General features: G+C 58.5%; 1 protein-coding gene across 1 annotated transcript; it reads right to left on the bottom strand.

Annotated features, from left to right (window-relative positions):
- Nucleotides 1-832: 832 nt before the first annotated feature.
- CYSRT1 (cysteine rich tail 1) lies at nucleotides 833-1,216 on the bottom strand. The gene has a single exon (XM_054393638.1). The coding sequence runs from the start codon at nucleotides 1,214-1,216 to the stop codon at nucleotides 833-835; it is 384 nt and encodes a 127-aa protein (XP_054249613.1).
- Nucleotides 1,217-18,341: the final 17,125 nt, after the last annotated feature.

Below are 18,341 nucleotides of genomic sequence, written 5' to 3'. Positions count from 1 at the left end.
GGGATGGGGATGGGGCAAAGGGTTGTGCCCAGCTTCCCACAAGTTTGGCAGGAGGAGTGGAATGAGGCTGGGAGGATCCTGCCAGTGGTACATTAACACCCACAGCCATGCTGTGCCAGCAGGTGCTGCCCCAGAGTGCTGCCCAGCGCTCTGCCACGCTTTGTCTGTCTGTCCTTCCTGTCTGCTCCCTTCTGTCCCATGAGCAGTGTGTCCAGGAGAAGAAGTGCCCAGGGCTGGGCACTGAAGCATCCCCATAAGGCTGTGGGTGGGGGCACCACTCTGGAGAGCCCTCATGCCAGCTGGGCCACGTCCCTGGCTCCTCACCACCACTCTAAGACAGCAACGATGTCGACGATGCTCTCCTCTGCTACACACAGGGCTGCCACCATCCAAACCTATCCTCTGACAGAGGCAGGTGGGCAGTGCCAGCATCTTCCCCAGGGCTGGAGACTTCCCAGCACAGTGGCAGGGTCACTGAATAGGATCACAGGCTCAAAGTTATGCTCCATCCCAGTGTAGGTACTTCTTGGTGGCATCTGCATTGGCACACATCATGCTCACAGGCCCAGCGGGGCAGGGGGCATTTGTCCTTTACCCCCACACCCCATGCTGGGCTCTCAGGACCTGGCAGGTGCCCAGCACCCTCATATCCAGCTTCAGAGGCCATGGGTAAAAAGCAAGAGTAGAGTCCAGCCAGCAACACCTTCCAGTTGCCAACTGTGCCAGGCACCAGGGAAACCCCCCAGGGTGCCCAGGCTGGGCAGCCATGTGCCCCTGGGGCCACCTGGGGCCATCCCATGGTCAGCACATCCCAGGGATGCAGTGAGGACCCTTAGGAGATGACACAGCAGCACTTCCTGCAGCAGGGCCAGCACCCGCAGCAGCCACAGCCCCTGCTGGCCTCCTGCTCCTGCCCCTTCAGCGGCTTGTCCAGGGTGACTGTGTAGAAAGTCCTGGAGGAGTCCCCGTTGGGCATCCTCATGCTGGCATAGGGGTTGTAGGGACGAGACCAGGACTTGTCGGTGGAAATCGGTGGGCTGCTCCAGCTGCCCGCGGGGTCTGCCCGCTCCTCGGTGCGGTAGGTGGGCACGGCTGCGGGGTTGGCAATGACCGTGGGCTCCTCCCGCAGGTAGCGAGTGAGGAAGCTCTGCTGGAACTGCTCCCGCGGGATGTTGACGCTGGCGTAGGGGTTCTCCAGGCTCACCCCGCGATCCATCTCCCTGCTCTTCCTCAGCAGGCGTAGCCCAGCTGGCACTGCCCACCCCCTGCGAGAGGGACCCCGTGAGCCTGGGATGCAGGGACACCAGCGCTGACACAGCGCGGGGAAGGGACCACCCAGCAGACCCCACTGCTTTGCGAGCAGGGCGCAGAGCTGTGCTCCCCCACTTCTGCCAGCCCCAGGGAACCCCAACACACAACCCTTACCCTGACCGTGAAGCGCTGATGGCAGAGCCGGGAAGGAAGGGTAACAGCTGGGCAGAGGGACATGGGGGTGGGCAGGGTGCTGGGGGGCAGGAGGGAGAGCTGGGTGGGAGACAGGGGGCAGGCGGGGCAGTGGGGTGGGGTAGGGGCTTCTGCGCGGGGAGACAGAACTCAGAGGTGGGGGGCAGGCACTGGGGAGAGGAAGGGAGAGAAAGTGGGAGCTGGGAAAAGGAGAGGCAGAGGGGAGGGGAGGAGGGGACAGAACAGGGGAGGCAGGGAGAGGGGTAGGGGATGGGGCACGCCGTGGGGAGAGGAAGAAGCGGGCAGATGGGCAGACGGGCAGGCGGGCAGGCAGGGACAGTGGGCAGGCAAGAAGAGAGGGACAGGGACAGGGACAGGGACAGGGACAGGGACAGGGACAGGGACAGGGACAGGGACAGGGACGGGGGAGCGGGCGGTAGGCGGGCAGAGGGTCGCTCCAGCACTCACCGACGGCAGGCTCCGGCCGGCTGCGGGGCTGCTCCTCCGGCTGCGCTTCCTCCTGCACGGCCCGCCCCGGCCCGCCCCGGCACATCGACCGCCCGGCCCCGGCACACCGACCGCCTGGCCCCGGCTGCCTGCCACCCACTGGCCGCCATCCACTGCCTGCCACCCACCGCCCGGCACCCACCGCCGAGTACCCACCTCCCTGGCACCTAGAACCCACCGCCAGCCCAGTACTTCCAGCCCGGCACCCCCCCGCTCAGCACCCACCACCCCAGCACCCATCTCCCTGGCACCCACTGCCCAGAACTCACTGCCCAGCCTGGCACCCACTGTCTCAGCATTTGCTGTCCAGCACCCACTGCCCAGCACTCACCACCTCAGCACTTGCTGAGCAGTACACCACTGCCTGGTGCCAGGCACCCACCACCCAGACACGACAGACTGACCAGTCCAGCCTACACTGGACACTGGCACCAGGCAGGGGCACAAGGAACCAGGCATCAGTATCAGGCACTGGGCAAGGGGCATGGGGCACTGGGCAGAGGCATAGGGCAGACAACACTGGGCACTGGACAGGGATACTGGGCACAAGGGCAATAGGTACTGGCACTGTGCATGGGGCAAGAGGCACCGGGTAATGGGAAATGAGCACTGGACATAGGCACTGGGCACCAGGCAAGACCACCAGTACTGAGCATTTTGTGCCAGGCAGCAGCACTTACCAGTGGTACCAGCTACTGGGCACTGCCTCTGGCACCAAGGACCAGCATGGGCACTGACATGGTGTACTGGCACCAGTAGCACACAGTGTGCACCCAACACCACACAGCAGGAGGTGGTATCATGACTGTCAGGACCAGTCACTGACACCAGTACAGACACCAGCACCATCCACTGGCACCCACACTGTGTGCCATGCCCTAGGCACTGAGATCCAGCACCATGCATCAGCACCAGCACTGGCATCACACACTGGTATGAGGCAGCAGGCAGTTGTGGTGGGGATGGTAGGAAAGCAGCAAACACCAGGCACTAGGCGCTGGGCAGAGGGCAATCAGTACTGGGCACAAGTCCTGGGTGGGTGACACTGGCACCTGCACCCCCTGGCAGCCCCCAGACCCACCTGCCAGGCTCTGCTTGCCTCCATGGCCACCCTTCCTGGCTCTGCCCCACCTCTGCAGCCCTGGCACCCCAGTGCCAAGTCTCCACTGGGATCCTTGTCCCTCCAACCGATCCCTGGGCTCCCAGGCAGCCAGAGTGGCATCGAATCATGAAGTGTTTTGGGTGGGAAGGGACCTCCAAAGCTCATCCAGTCCAACCCCCGCGCAGTCAGCAGGGACATGTGCAACCAGAGCAGGTTGCTCAGGTTGCCAGTCCAAGCTGACCTGGAATGGCCTTGGCATGAACCTACTGCACCCAAGTGGCCTGGTGTGTGCCTGGGCACCAGGAGGATCTGTGTTTGCAGAGTGACTGGGGGGAGCTGCCCTGTGCCTGCCCCCAGGGCATCATTGGAGGATGAATTGCTTGAGGCTGGAGGGAGTGAGGGATGACTTGGCACAAGAGCAAGGAGAGGGAGGCTGGCATCTGTGTGCCCAAGACCAGAAGTGCTGAAAGAGAAAAGCTGCCAATTTTCAGCACCTTTCACCTGTGACCAGGCAGGAGAGACCCTGTGTCAGCCCCTCCCTGGCACCTGCTCTCCTGTGAGGCTTTTGGAATATCTCAGCTGCTGGGGCTCCTTTGGGTCCCTGCTGCTGCCCTGTCCCACTCCCCAGTACCTGCTGGGCCCGTGGAGGGGCTCTGGGCCAGTGCCAGCCCTGCCAGGACAGCAGGAAGGGCTGCAGCCAGACCAGTGCCCCCAGGCTCCTGGCTTCCCACCAACGAGAAAAGAGCAGCGGTGATGGAGCTGGACCCAGTGCAAGCATGGGGACACAATGTCCCCAGCCACCAGCAGTGTCCCCAGCCTTGCCCATAGCCCCAGGAGCCACAGCCAGCCACCACAGCCCTTCTGCAAGTGGCCATTGCTCTGGTGTCCCATCCTGGCACAAGGCTTTTGGCTCAGGGACAACCCTGGCACACCTGCCCCATGGCCAGGAGATGGCCATTCCCAGATGGATGTGGCTTGGAGCAAGAGCTGAGCCCTGGAGAGACAGGAGGGACTGTAGGCACCAGCCTGCCAGCCAAGAGCATGCCAGCCCTGCATCCAGACATGGCATACTCCTTCAGGGCAGCAGGAGGAACCAACCTGGGTCCCCTTGGTGCTACCATATCCCCAGGGACATTGCAGGGAACATTGGAGGCTGCAACGGGAGATGGTGCCAGCTTGGCCTGGCTGGGTGGGGACCTGGCCCTGCCACAGCTTCACTGCTTGGTACTGCCACAGATTCACTGCTCTGTCCTGCCCTGGGCAAGACACCCACATGTCCCCTCTGTGTCCCCAGAGGTCCTAGTTGGGTGTTTTGCTGAAAGCTGCAGGACTTTGGGCTTCTCAGGAAGGTCCCCGCTGCCAGGTGGGCACAGCCAGCCCTGCCAGGTGGGCTCCAGAGCACTATGTCCCTGCGTCTGCGTGCTGGGGGACAGGGTGGGTGCTGCTGGAAGCCTGTATCCTGTCTCCAGGCTGTGGGACACAGCTGCTGTACGTCTCCTGTGCTGGTGGCTAAGGCTGCTGTGGGTCCGGACAGGGCCAGCACAGGTCCTCCACTGCAGCCATGCTTTGTGACACTGCTGTGGTGCTCTCAGCCAGCATCACCCTCCCCATCACTGACTCCTGCAGAGCTCCAGCAGCTTCCCAAAAGCAGTTCTGTGCAGGAGCTCACCCCTCTTGGAGCCCTGGGAATGCTGGGGACAGGGCAGCCTGGGGATGGGCACAGGGTAGAGGGTGCCCCAGATTGCTGCTGATTCCTCCTGGCACTGAATGATGTTTGCAGAGTGCAGGGGGTTGAAATTGCCCCCCCCAGCTCGTTCAAGAGAATTCCCCCAAAATGAAAATTGCCAGAGCAGCTCAGCTTGGGATGGAAGCAAATGAAGCTCTCTTTGCAAGCAAATTACAATCTAGAAATATACAATGCAAGGGATACGTACAAAATGCAGAATATATCTACAAAATACAGAATACATGTACAAAATGCAGAATATATGTACAAAATACAGAATACATGTACAAAATGCAGAATATATGTACAAAATGCAGAATATAGGTACAAAATACAGAATACATGTACAAAATAGAGAATATATGTACAAAATGCAGAATATATGTACAAAATGGGTACAAGGAAGGATAGGCAGGGAAGGAGAGGAGGAGGTGTTGCCCTCTATGTCAGTGACCAGCTGGAATCAGTGGAGCTCCACCTGGGGAAGGATGATGAGCTGGTTGAGAGTGTATGGGTTAAAATGAAAGGCAAGACAGGGGAAGGAGATGTACTGTAGGGGTCTGCTACAGGCCACCTGACCAGCAGAACCAAGCAGATGAGGCCCTCCACAGGCAAATAGAAGCTGCTTCCAGGTCACAAGCCCTGGCCTCATGGGTGATTTCAACCACCCTGACATCTGCTGGAGGGACAACACAGCAAGGCACCAGCAATCCAGGATGTTCCTGGATTGCATAGATGACAACTTCCTCCTCCAAATGGTAGAGGAACCAACAAGAAAAGGTGCTATGCTGGAGCTTGTTCTCACCAACAGGGAAGGGCTGGTAACCAATGTGAGGCTCAGGGACAGCCTTGGCTGCCATGAAGTGACCATGAAGCAGTTGAATTTAAGATCCTCAGGGCAACCAGAAGGACATATTCTAAGCTTACGACCCTAGACTTCAGGCGTGCAGACTTTGATCACTTCAGGGATCTGCTGGCCAAAGTGTCATGGGACAAAGCCCTAGGGGGAAGAGGGGCCCAGGACAGCTGGTCAGTGTTCAAGGACCACCTCCTCTGTGTCCAGGAGCAATGTATACCAACAAAGAGAAAAGCAGGGAAGAATGCTAGGAGGCCTGCCTGGATGAGCAAGGAGCTGCTGGACACACTATCACTTAAAAGGAAACTCTACAAGGAGTGGAGGAAAGGACAGCTGGAATGGGGGGATATAAGGAAGCTACCTGAGCAGCAAGAGACCTGGTTAGGAAAGCCAAAGCACAGCTTGAATTGAATCTAGCCAGGGAGGTTAAAGGGAACACTAAGAATTTCTACAGGTATATTAATGGTCAAAAGAAGCCTAGGGAATGTGTTGGCCCCTCAGAAAGGAAACAGGTGAAACAGTCACAAGTGACCTGGAAAAGGCTGAGGTTCTCAAGGACTTCTTTACCTCAGTCTTCACTGCAAGGGCCTCCAGCCACACTCCTGGAATAGGCATGGAAGCTAATGGCAAGAACCAGAAGGAAGAACTGCCCATCATAAGTGAAGATCAGGTTGGTGATCACCTGAAGAACCTGAAAGTGTTCAAGTCCATGGGACTCGACAGAAGAATAGTGAAGAGGTGATTTGGTACAGTCAGCATGGATTTACCAAGGGCAAATCCTGCCTGACAAACCTGGTGGCCTTCTATGACAAGGTTGCAACATTAATAGATGAGGGGAGAGCAACTGATGTCATTGACCTGGACCTGAGCAAAGCCTTCCACACTGTCCCACACCACATCCTGCTCTCCAGATGGTGACACATGGGTGTGATGGGTGGACCATGAGATGGATAAAGAACTGCCTTGATGGCTGCACCCAAAGAGTGGCTGTCAACGGCTCCATGTCCAAGGGGAGGCCAGGGACAAGTGGAGTCCCTCAGGGATCAGTGCTGGGACCAGGCTTGGTCAATATCTTTGTTGGTGCCATGGACAGTGACATTGAGGCTCCCTCAGAGGTTTGCTGATGGCACCAAGCTGTGTGGTGCAGCAGACAGGCTGGAGGGAAGGGATCCATCCAGAGGGACCTGGACAGGCTGCAGAGCTGGGCACAAGACAACCTCAGGAGGTTCAACAAGACCAAGGGCAGGCATCTGGGTCAAGGCAATCCCAAGCAGCAATACAGGCTGGGCAGGGACTGGCTGGAGAGCAGCCCTGAGGAGAGGGACTTGGGGGTGCTGGGGGAGGAGAAGCTCAGCAGGAGCCAGCAGTAAGCACTTGCAGCCCAAAGAGCCAAGCAGAGCCTGGGCTGCAGCAGGAGAAGTGTGGCCAGCAGGGCAGGGAGGGGATTCTGCCCCTCTGCTCCACTCTGCTGAGACCACACCTGGAGCTCTGTGTCCAGTTCTGGAGCACTGTGTCCAGTTCTGGAGCCCCTATTACAAGAGGGATATGGACATGCTGGAAGGTGTCCAGAGAAGGGCCACAAGGATGAGCAGAGGGCTGGAGCACCTCTCCTATGAGGAGAGACTGAGAGAGTTGGGGTTGTGCAGTCTGGAGAGGAGAAGGCTCCAAGGTGACCTTACTGTGGCCTTCCAGTATCTGAAGGGAGCTACAACAAAGCTGGGGAGAGACTTTTTAGGCTATCAGGGAGTGACAGGACTGGGGGGAATGGAATAAAGCTGGAAGTGGGGAGATTTAGACTGGACATGAGGAAGAAGTTCTTCACCATGAGGGTGGTGAGAGCCTGGAATGGGTTGCCCAGGGAGGTGGTTGAGGATCCATCCCCGGAGGTGTTTAAGGCCAGGCTGGATGAGGCTCTGGCCAGCCTGATCTAGTGTGAGGTGTCCCTGGGCATGGCAGGGGGGTTGGAACTGGATGATCCTTGTGGTCCCTTCCAACCCTGATTGATTCTATGATTCTATGGTTCTAAAATACAGAATACATGTACAAAATACAGAATATGTGTACAAAATGCAGAATATATGTACAAAACAGAGAATACATGTACAATATAGAGATATTCACCATTGCTAAACATAGAAACTCCTCAGAACCCTCCTGGATGGATCCAGGGGAGCGTTCACCTCCTCCCCCACTCCCTCCCTCCTCCCTGTAACCTCACACAGGAGTCAAAACAGAGACACCCCTGGCAAGGCCATGGGAGAGAGAAAGAGGGAAGTTGCAAGCAGAAGTGACAGAAGAAGAGAGCAAGAACTGTTTATGCCTCTGCTCTATATTCCCATTAGCAAGCCAATGAATTATGTAGACCTTAGCATTATTTTCCTTTTACATCCAGTAGTAAATTATTGTCAGTCTTTGCACTCAGGGACTAGGCTGAAGTTCCCCCTCCAGACAGTAACACAGAGGGAAAGACTCCTGCTGCCCACTGACAGAAAAGGACATTTCTCACCTGCACAGGGGAGCAGGGACTGCACAGGTTGGCAGATCCTGTTCACAGCAGTGCCCACCCCGTGCCCACCCAGCCCAAGGCCAGGGGAGTGGGGATGGAGGTGAGCAAGCAGGTGAGCTCCAGTGGGTGATAGGACCCTGCCTGGCCCTGGCAGCACTGCCCTTGTGATGGGGGACAGATGCTGGTGGGTGCTGAGCTGGACAGGCACCCAGTGGTCAGAGTGCCCTGCTGCCAGCACCCTGCCTGCCAGCCCCATGCTCCCTGCCTGCCCTCTGAGCTGGTCCCTGGGTCCTGGAGCCTGCTGGACTTGTGGCTTCCAAAGTGTGGTTTGGATTGTAAAGAGACTCAGAGACCTCCTGGGGCTGGAGGGAAGAGGAAAGCCTGGGAGAAGCTGAGAGGTCAAACCCTCTTCCGACCAGCTCAAGCATGAGGACAGGGGCCCTGTGCAGCTCTGTGCCTCAGTTTCCCCACCGAGGGCTGAGCACAGACGTGCAGCAGAGCATGCACCATGCACATCGCAGCACACAGCTCTTCTGAAAGCTGCACAGCACCTGCAGAGACAGCCCCGGGGCTACTCCTGCTGCCACCCAGGGCACAGCCACCAGCAACCCCTGGCCCTTCACTGGGCCTCGCTGCTGGCAGAATTTCCCATCTTGAGCTGCGTCCCCGGAGAAAAACTCGCGGCTTTGGCCAAGCAGGCACAAAACCAGGTACAAAAGCAGGCAGCAGCAGCTCCCGGGTGTCCTGCTGGCAGCCCAGCCCCGCGGCGCCCCGCACGTCCCCAGGCGCACAGGTGATGTCGCTGTGGCTGCGGCAGCGACTCCTGCTCCTCCCAGCGCCTCAGGACCTACTCCTTTGGGCTTTTTTCCCCGGATTGCTATGCACAGCCCTGATTAGGAGCAGCTCTGCTCGCGGGGAGCTGCAAGGCTGCAGGCCAGGCACGGACCGAGGCTGGGGGACACCAAGATCCTGTACCATGTCCTCAGTGCCTTCCCTATCCCATTGCCTCAGCAGCACCTCAGAGCTTTGGGGGATCACAGAATCATGGAGCTGCCTGGATTGCAAAAGACCTTTAAGTTCAATCTTTAGGTTGGACATGAGGAACAATTTCTTCCCCCAAAGGATTGTGAAGCCCTGGCCCAGGCTACCCAGGGCAGTGGTAGAGTCCCCATCCCTGGAGGGGTTTCAGAGCTGTGTAGATGTGGTGCTGAGGGCCGTGGTTTGGTGGTGCCCTGGCAGTGCTGGGATAAGGGTTGGACTCAAGGATCTGAAAGGTCTCTTCCAACCAAAACAATTCTGTGGATTTGCTTAACACTGACAAGTCCTCAACTAAACCATATCCCTCAGCACCACATCTGCACCACTCTTAAACACCTCCAGGGATGGGGACACCACCACCTCCCTGGGCAATGTCTGGGAACCTTTCCAGTGAAGAAATTCTTCCTGACATCCAACCTAAACCTCCCTTGGCACAAGGGGATCAGCCCCACACACCACTGCCCAGGGCTATGGACCCTGCATATCTTCTCTGAGCACGGTGTTAGCTGTAATCCAAAGTGCCTCCCTCCCAGCTGATGTCTCTCTCTGACACCAGGCACCCCCCTGGATAATCTCATTCCTCACAGGCTCTGGCACCAGCCCTGTGCAGCTGTGTTGGTTGCAGTCTCATCTCAGGAAAGCCCTTCCAGCCCTCACTGCTGCTTTCCTGGTCTGGGTCTGGCCATTTTCTCCTCTCCAACCTCAATTTCCTGATGGCAAATTTGTTCCTGGGCCAACAGTGTCTTTAACAGCTCCTTCCCCCCTTGCTGTGGCAGCTGCAGTGACATATCTGGAAGCAATCCTGCAGTGAGGGCCACAGCAATACAGGGACTCCTACTGGTGAGAGTGGGGCTAACCCAGCTCCTCTGGCAAGGGAAAAGAGCAGGAGATCTAGAAAGTGGACTCCAGACTAAAGTCCCTACCAGGCTAAGCAGCCACTGTGGCACCTGTCATTTGTAATGCTACCTAAAAGCAAAATGTTATAGAATCTCAGGATCCCAGCAGGTTGGACCTGGAAGGGACTTCTGGAGCTCATCCAGTCCAAGCCCCTGCTCCAGCAGGACACCCAGGAGCTCAGCAGCAGCTTGCCCAGGAGCACAATGGCCAGGGGTGTTGAAAGCTCTTCAGACAAGGAGACTCCACAACCTCTCTGGGCAGCCTGCTCCAGGCCTCCAGCAGCCTCACACCAAAGAATTGTCTCCTACTGTTCAGATGCAACCTCCTGGGTTCCAGTTTGTGCCCAGTGCCCCTTGTCCTGTCCCTCAGCACCACTGAGCAGAGTCCGGCCCCAGCCTCTTGCCCTCCAGCTTTCATCTCTTGCTGAGCATTGCTCAGATCCCTCTGGGGCTGCTCTTCTCCAGGCTCAACACCCCCAGGGCTCTCAGCCTTTGCTCTTCACAGAGATGCTTCAGGCCCCTCAGCAGCTTTGCAGCCCCGGTGTCCCCAAAGGCTGATGAATTCAGGGCCACAGCAGCACCCCCTTCTTCCTCAAAGCTCAATAACCTTGTGTCAGCCTCAGGGAGCCTCAACCCTCTTCACCCATGTTGCAGATCAGCTACTGAGCACCAAGGCTGAGGAGGGCACTGCCACCAGAGGTCCTAGACCATCCTGGAGCTTGTTCATCTCCTCAGGGGTACTTTGACCCAGCTGCAAGCGACTCCTATGGGAGCCTGGTCTCCAGCAGGTGCAGGTCATCCAGGGAAGAAGTTATAGCTGAGTTTCTCTTCTTCTGACAGATGATGAGAACATGAGGAGGAGGCTCTGGCACATTAGGGGACTGTGGAGATGCTTCCTCCCAGGCTGCTGGGGACTTCAGGGGTGACAGGGAAAGGCCTTGTCCCACAAGGCTCCTGTAGCAGACACCCTATAAATGCCCCAAGTTCAGGAAGGGCTTTGTGCAGAGTTCTCACTTGCAAGCCCATGTGGAACAGTGCCCCTGTAAGTGGCACCCATGGGGACAGCTTTGGTGACAAAGCACCCTCATGAGTGCTCACAGCAGTGCTCCCTCCAGCCTCAGCACCAACCTGCTGCAGCACCAGTGGGCACTATGAGGGTGCTGCTGTCGGACAGAGGACACATCCAGCCCCAGCCTGTGCAGCATTTGGGGTGCCTGGAGTCACTGGCCTGTCCCCCAGACACAGGGCACCTTGGAGATGTGGCTCTGCCTGTAACAGGAGCTGGGAAGAAGGACACCCATCAGAGAGGGAGGTGGTTACCAGCAAACACACTCAGGAAGGTCATGAGGCTGGGACCTGTTGCCCTGGCAGCTGTGGTGATGCCCCAGAGGCTGTGCCCATCAACATCCTTCACTGGTTGCAGACCATGGCAGCATTGGGCAGGCTTGCATCCACATACCTCTGGGCCCCCAGGCACTGAGGGCCAGCCTGCTGTCCCCCCAGATGGACAGGACAGACAGGACAGACAGGACAGATAGCCCAGCAGCAGGCTGCACCGCTGGGCAGGAGGTGGCTCAGGGTCATCTCTTCCCACTGGCAAGGGACAATGGGCACCAACCCCCTTCCAGTCCTGCAGTCCCACAGATGCAGGCAGAGAAATCCTCCAGCTGCAGCATTATCACCAGGAGGGGACTCGGGGGCAAAAGCCTCAATCTGCCCTGCTCAGCACAAAAAAAGCATCACTCCCTGCTCCTCATCCCCACCTCCTGCTGCACCATGGAGGGAAGCCTGGGCATGGCAGAGCCCAGGGCACGGCATCTGTCCATCCGCTGCCAGCGAGGGGGCGACCTGCAGCAGCACGGCCCCGGCCGAGGACAGCCCCCACAGCCCAGGAGAGCTCCCACAGCCCAGGAGAGCTCCCACGGCCCAGGAGAGCTCCCACGGCCCAGGAGAGCTCCCACGGCCCAGGAGCAGCAGCTCACAGTCTGGAGCCCGAATGAAGTTCGCACATTTCATTTCTTGGCAAGATATGAGCCCGAGCTGAGCTGGGAGAGGCAGGTCCAGCAGGCTCCAGGGAGGGTTTAGAGATGATGGAGAATCCTCGGATGGAAAAGCTGCTGCTCCACAGCCCAAGCTGCTGGGCTGGGGCTGTCCTGTGTGGGACTCACTGAGCTGGGCCCTGAGTAAAAGGAGGATCTGAGCTGACGTGGAGCTTTTTGCTGCTTAAATCTAGGCTGGTTTCCTCCGATTGTTTGCAGGGGAAAAATATCAACAGAAAAAAAGAAAAACAACCAAAAGCTCAGTGCCCACCCAGATAATGCCCTGTGCTAGATGGGGTGGTGGAGAGGGAGATCCTATGGTGCTCTGGTTCTGTGCAGCCCAGGAGACAACCTCTGAGCTTACGGAGGAGCCTGAGAAACCCTGGAGAAGAAGAAGGAAAATCCAACTTTCATTTTCCTTTTCTCTTTAACGGGGCCAGGAGATTTCTTGCAGCCTGCACCAGCTACCAGCAGCCCAGAAATGAGGGAGCAGACCTGCAGAGGGTCCAGAGCTGAATTCCCAGCATTGGAAGCTGATGGCAGGTCTGGAACCCAGCCTGAGCTCCAGGGGTAGGATGGAGCCATGAGACAACCAGCCAGGAGGGAAGTGCTGGGCTCTGCAGTTCCTTCAGCAGCCACCCATGATAGCACTTGGGCCTTGGTGGCAGTGCCATGGCCACCTGACTCTGTGTGACCCAGCAGGGGTCAAGCCAGCACAAGCTTTGAGGGTTTGGGCAGGACATCATCAGCTGCAGTGATCTCATGGGAGGCCTCCACTCACTGGTGCTTCACAGGCAACCAAAGGGACATTTACTGTGTTAAACCCCCACAAAACCAACAAGACAGCCCCAGGCACATCCCACTGCTGCACCTCCTTCCCCTGGGGGCAAGCAAACATCTGGCACCAGGGCCAGTGCAGCTTCCCCAGCTCCTCCCAGGGGCTCTCCCAGTCACCAGGACACAACTCATGGCCAGGCCACGCTGGCTGTGCATGGGACATGCAGTGCCATGGTGCAGGCACCTGAGGGTGGTGATGCTCTTTCCAGCCCAGACTGATCAGGACAATGAAGAGCTCCTCTGCTCTTCCTGGAGGAAAAGGTTTGGACATCAGCTGGCAGAGCTGCTCGGTGACAGCCCCAGTACAGATGGTAGGACTGAAGACATTTTGGGAGGTGCTTGGGGTGTGAAAAGGGCACAGGGATGAGCTGGGCCAGAGCAGCAGTGGGAAACCAACCCCACATTCAGGCCATGTGAAATAAAGCCAGATGAATACAATGATTTCTTCTGGGACATCACAAAGGTCTCCTCCAAGACCCCCCCTGCAGTGCTGGGGCAGCTCTGGAGCCCTCAGCACAGCACAGACAGGGACCTGGTGGAGCAGGGCCAGAGGAGGCCACAGCAATGCTGGCAGGGCTGGAAGCTCTCTGCTTGAGGCCAGGCTGAGAGAGTTGGGGTTGTGCAGCCTGCAGAAGAGAAGGCTCCAGGGAGACCTTCTGGTGGCCTTGCAGTGCTTCAAGGGCTGAGCAGAAAGCTGGGGACAGACTCTGAGCAGGGCCTGTGGTGACAGGACAAGGGGTGAGGGTTTGCAAGTAAAAGAGGAAGATTCAGAGTGGAGAGAAAGGAGAAATGTTTGGCACTAGGGGTGGTGAGAGCCTGGCCCAGGCTGCCCAAAGAGGTGGGAGATGCCCAATGGCTGGCACCATCCCAGGTCAGGTTGTTTGTGGCTCTGAGCAGCCTCCTCTAGCTGCAGCTGTCCCTGCTGACTGCAGATTTGGACCAGATGACCTTTACAGGACCCTCCCAACCCAAACCAGTCTGGGATTCTATGATCCTACAAAATTCCTGCCCCTCCCAGCTGGGCTGTTGCCATCCCAGGGACTCCAGGAACCATTGGGTGCAGGCATTGAGTGCTCTTTGCTGAAGCCATTCCCTGGTGCTGCCAGCTGTGTGCCAGGCCCAAGCCTGTTCTTGTGTGCCCCTGGGGATGGTTCAGAGAGAGTTATGTGGCAGGGCCCATGGGTGCTGCTGCCTCAGCAGACTGGGGCTGAGGGAGCCCAGTGATGCCCATGGCCCTGCCTGGCTCCCTTCACCAGTGGTGCCCCCAGACCAGGCTGGCAACCTGAGTTCCACAACCCACCCTGCAGGTGCCAGGGCTGAACCTGCCATGCTGTGGGCATGCAACCAGCATCCCCACAGCTGTGCCCCACTGCACTTCAGGGCCTTGGCACCCACATGTGCCCAGTGTCCGTGTGTGGAGGTGCAACCCTGCACTGCCCTTGCCAGGCAGTGTCCCTGTAGCATGCAATGAGCTGTCTCAGTTCTTGGTCTGGATGTGTCCCAAAGGGTGGAGTCAGCTTTTAAAGCCAGTATGGAACTGGGAAGTGCCCTGCAAAAGCTGCTGGACGGAAGGTGCTGCAGATGGTGCCAGGATGTGTCCCCTCTCTTGGGTTAGCACATGGGTAGCATACACCAGGGCGTCCTTGGCCATGGCCCCATCCTATGGCAGGCTCAATGATGCCCTGGGCACCACCTCCTGGGATTTCAGCTCCATAGGGGCAGCTCAGGCTTCTCTGCTAACCAACCCCCCCACTCCCCAGGAGGCTTCTGTAGCTCACTCTGCAGCAAAAACACAAACATGGAGAGGGTTGGCAGCTCCCCAGACCCATCAGGATCCATCACCAGCTCTGCCCTGTGCCTGCTGTGCTCTTCTGGTGTGACCTCTCAGCCCCCATGGGCAGGGACAGGGATGCCAGGAGCACCACAGAGACGTGCAGACAACAATGGCTGCTGATGCCAGCTGGGGCACACCTGCACATGCAGTGAGTGCTGGGCACCCATCCTCACCTGCCTGGCTTTCCTGTGTGCCCCACAGCAAACCAGGGTGGGGGGAGGGTGCTGCAGAGGCACATTTGCAACGCCTGGTGCCATTTGGGCTCCTCCAAGCCCATGCTGCACATCATTCCTGCACCCAAGGGATGCTCACACTGTGGCTGCAGAGCCCAGAGCCTTCCTAGCTTAGCCCTGCTCTGCCCTGGCAGAGGAATGCTGCATTCCTCAAGGATAAATCATCTGCTGTCCAGGCTGGCCTGGGCAGAGCTGGCATCGCATGAGTTGGCTGGCACCTGGCCTGCTGCCTGCCCCTCCCCAGGCTCACCCGGGCTGCAGGAACCAGCAGAGCAGCTGATTTCCTTATCGCCTCCTGCACTCACCTCTGTCCCTCTCCCCTGCGGCTGCCGGGCCCGGCCAGCCCCCGGGTCACGCCGGGGTTTGGCAGCGGCACGGGGGAAGTGTGCATTGTGGCTGCCCACTGCGGCCCGGCTGGAGGAGAAAGCAAGGATTTCCTGGCCTGGAGCAAGTCCTTCCCGTCTCCTCCCAGCAGCTGAGCACTTTGGGGCTGAGCATGGGCCGAGCGTGGGCTGCTCCTGACGGGCTTTGGACCGGGAGCCAGTGGCTGCCCTGCACGGAGCTGCCGCTGAATGTGCAAGCGAGCACGGAGCTGGAGCTCTTCAGCTGACACCAGCTCCCAGTGCCAACATCTTACCCGCTGACTCTAGCATGTGCAGGTCCCCACACGGCCAGAGCCTCCAACCAGCACAGAGAGATGTGCCCCTCTGCCTCCCTGGTGCTCCTGCATCCTCACCTGCAATGCGCCACGGTCTGGGGTGGCCTTGTGCAGGGACTTCAGGAGAACAGATCACAGAATCCCAGAATCCCAGCATGGAGGAGTTGGAACAGACCTCTGGAGATCATCCAGTCCAACCCCCCTGCTCAAGCAGGGCACCCACAGCAGCTTGTCCAGGATCGCAATGGCCAGGGGGTGTTGGAAGCTCTCCACGGAAGGGGACTCCACAACCTCTCTGGGCAGCCTGCTCCAGGCCTCCAGCACCCTCATATCAGAGAACAATATTTTTCTGTTCAGGTGGAACCTTCTGGGTTTCCAGTTTGTGTCCCTTGCCCCTTGTCCTGTCTCTGGGCACCACTCTTCTGAGTCTGGCCCCATCCTATTGCCCCCCACTCTTTGGCCATTCCTGAGCATTGATCAGATTCCCTCTGGGGCTGCTCTTCTCCCAGGTTGGTCACCCAATGCAAACCTCAGCCCAGCACCCATGGCAGGGCAGTGCTGTGGGATTTTTGTCCCACAAGCCATAACCTGCAGCTCCCTGCTCAGAGCCAGGCAGCAGCAAGCACCCCGGGATGTCCTCCAACGCCAAACACTGGCCCACAGGCCAGGGCCCCAGCTGGGCACACCTGGCTGGGCAGCTCACATCAATGACCGCAGTTTTTCCTCCTCAAATGTCACTTTTCCTCCCTGTGCAGGAAGAAGTGGGGCCAAGATGGGGACAGCTGCTAGCACCCACCCCCTGGCAGGCTCTCTGCAGGCACTGCTTTTGCTTTCACTGCCAAGAGCCAGGCTGGGCAATGCCACAGCTTCCACTGTGCCACAGCAGCATGGAGACCTCGTACAGGGACTGCACCTGCCGAGGGGGGTTTGAGGACAAGAGAATGATTGCCTGCTCTTTGCCCTTGGTTCACAGTTTCCAGACCCAGGAATGCCTGTGGCAGGAGGGCTGTCACCCATCTCCTGCCCTGGGGTGTCCCCAGCACCACCCAGCCCCTAGAGAAGGCTTGGCCATGGTGATCTGAGCCCTCACCGAGCTGGGGAGAGACTTTTTAGGGTGTCAGGTAACGATAGGACTGGGGGGAATGGAGCAAAACTAGAAATGGGTAGATTCAGATTGGATGTTAGGAAGAAGTTCTTCCTCATGAGGGTGGTGAGACACTGGCACAGGTTGCCCAGGGAGGTGGTGGAAGCCTCATCCCTGGAGATTTTTGCAACCAGGCTGGATGTGTATGTGAGCAACTTGATCTGGTGTGAGGTGTCCCTGCCCATGGCAGGAGTTTGGAACTGGATGATGCTTGAGGTCCCTTCCAACCCTGACACTTCTGCGATTCTATGATCCAGGGTTGCTCTGCCTGCGGGGAGCAGGCAGACCCCGTGGCAGCACCCAGATCCCAGCTAAGCCCTTGGCTCCTGCTCCTGCTCCCGCCCAGCGGAGGTCTGGTTTCTGTCCTGCCGCCTGCTTGTGCTCCCTGGCCTCACACAGTCCCTGTTTGTTTGGCGCTGGCTGCCGGCTGGGGCTGGGGCCGGGGCCGTGTGCCTGGGCTGTCTGTGCACAACGGCTCCTTGTTCCCCACCTCGCTCCCGGCTCGCCCCTCGCCTGCTTTAGCAATTATCCCAATTAGCTGTGCCCTCCCCTCGCCCCTGCCCGCACCCCGGATCCTTGCCTCTCATGCTCCACGCTGGTGGCATCAGCGCTGCCGCCCGCAAGGGGCCAGCTCCGGGCCCGCGGGATGTGGGCAGCGGGGAGCTGGCTGCCGCTTCCTGGGTGGGAAACAGGAAGGTTGTGTAAAATCCAAGTGTCTGGGGCCCGTGATGGATCCCAGGGCTCTCTTCAAGCCTCTTTGGGGGCTGGAGGAGGATGAGGGAGCTGTGTCTGGATCTCCGGCTCCCAAGGTACCAGCTCTGTGCCACTGGCATCTGACTTGGCTCCTTTGCACTGTCTCGGTGGGTACCTGGTGGGTGCACGACAGTCATACAGGGTGTCCCCTCCCCTTCTCCCCGCCTCCCTCCCGAGAGCGTGGGTGCAGCCAGACAGCTTCCTGCAAGCCATGACCCACGTTGCCACCACAGCAGCACCGACCCAGTCCTCCCACAGCCAGCACTCAGCAGGAGCCGGGGGCAGGTGGTTGAAGTTTCCACCACCAACGCAGCCTGGGGCAACCACACGGCCCTGGGAGGGGCTTTCTGCAGCAGTTCCCAGCAGGGCTGTGTTTTGGGGCTGCCTTCCCCTTGCCCCTCACTCCAAGAAGGACATTGAGGGGCTGGAGTAGGTCTAGAGAAGGGCAAGGAAGCTGATGAAGGGTCTGGAGAACAGGCAGGAGCTGAGGGACCTGAAGGTGTTCTGTGTGGAGAAGAGGAGGCTGAGGGGAGACCTCATTGCTCTCTACAGCTCCCTGAAGGGAAATTGGAGCCAGGTGGGGGTTGATCTCTTCTCCCAAGGAACAAGCAATAGGACAAAAGGAAATGGCCCCAAGTTGTGCCAGGCAAGGTTTAGGTTGGGCACGATGAACAATTCTTCCCCCAAAGGGTTGTCAAGGTCTGACCCAGGCTTCCCAGGGCAGTGGTGGAGTCCCTGTCCCTGGAGGGATTTAAAAGCCATGGAGATG

The sequence above is a fragment of the Indicator indicator genome, chromosome 28 (genome assembly GCF_027791375.1).
Source record: "Indicator indicator isolate 239-I01 chromosome 28, UM_Iind_1.1, whole genome shotgun sequence".
Taxonomy (NCBI): Eukaryota; Metazoa; Chordata; class Aves; order Piciformes; family Indicatoridae; genus Indicator; species Indicator indicator.
This window is presented reverse-complemented; position numbering and strand designations above follow the sequence as displayed.

Bases quoted from the DNA above. Each gene is read 5' to 3' on its own strand.
- CYSRT1 (XM_054393638.1), bottom strand. From the start codon at position 1,216: ATGGATCGCGGGGTGAGCCTGGAGAACCCCTACGCCAGCGTCAACATC.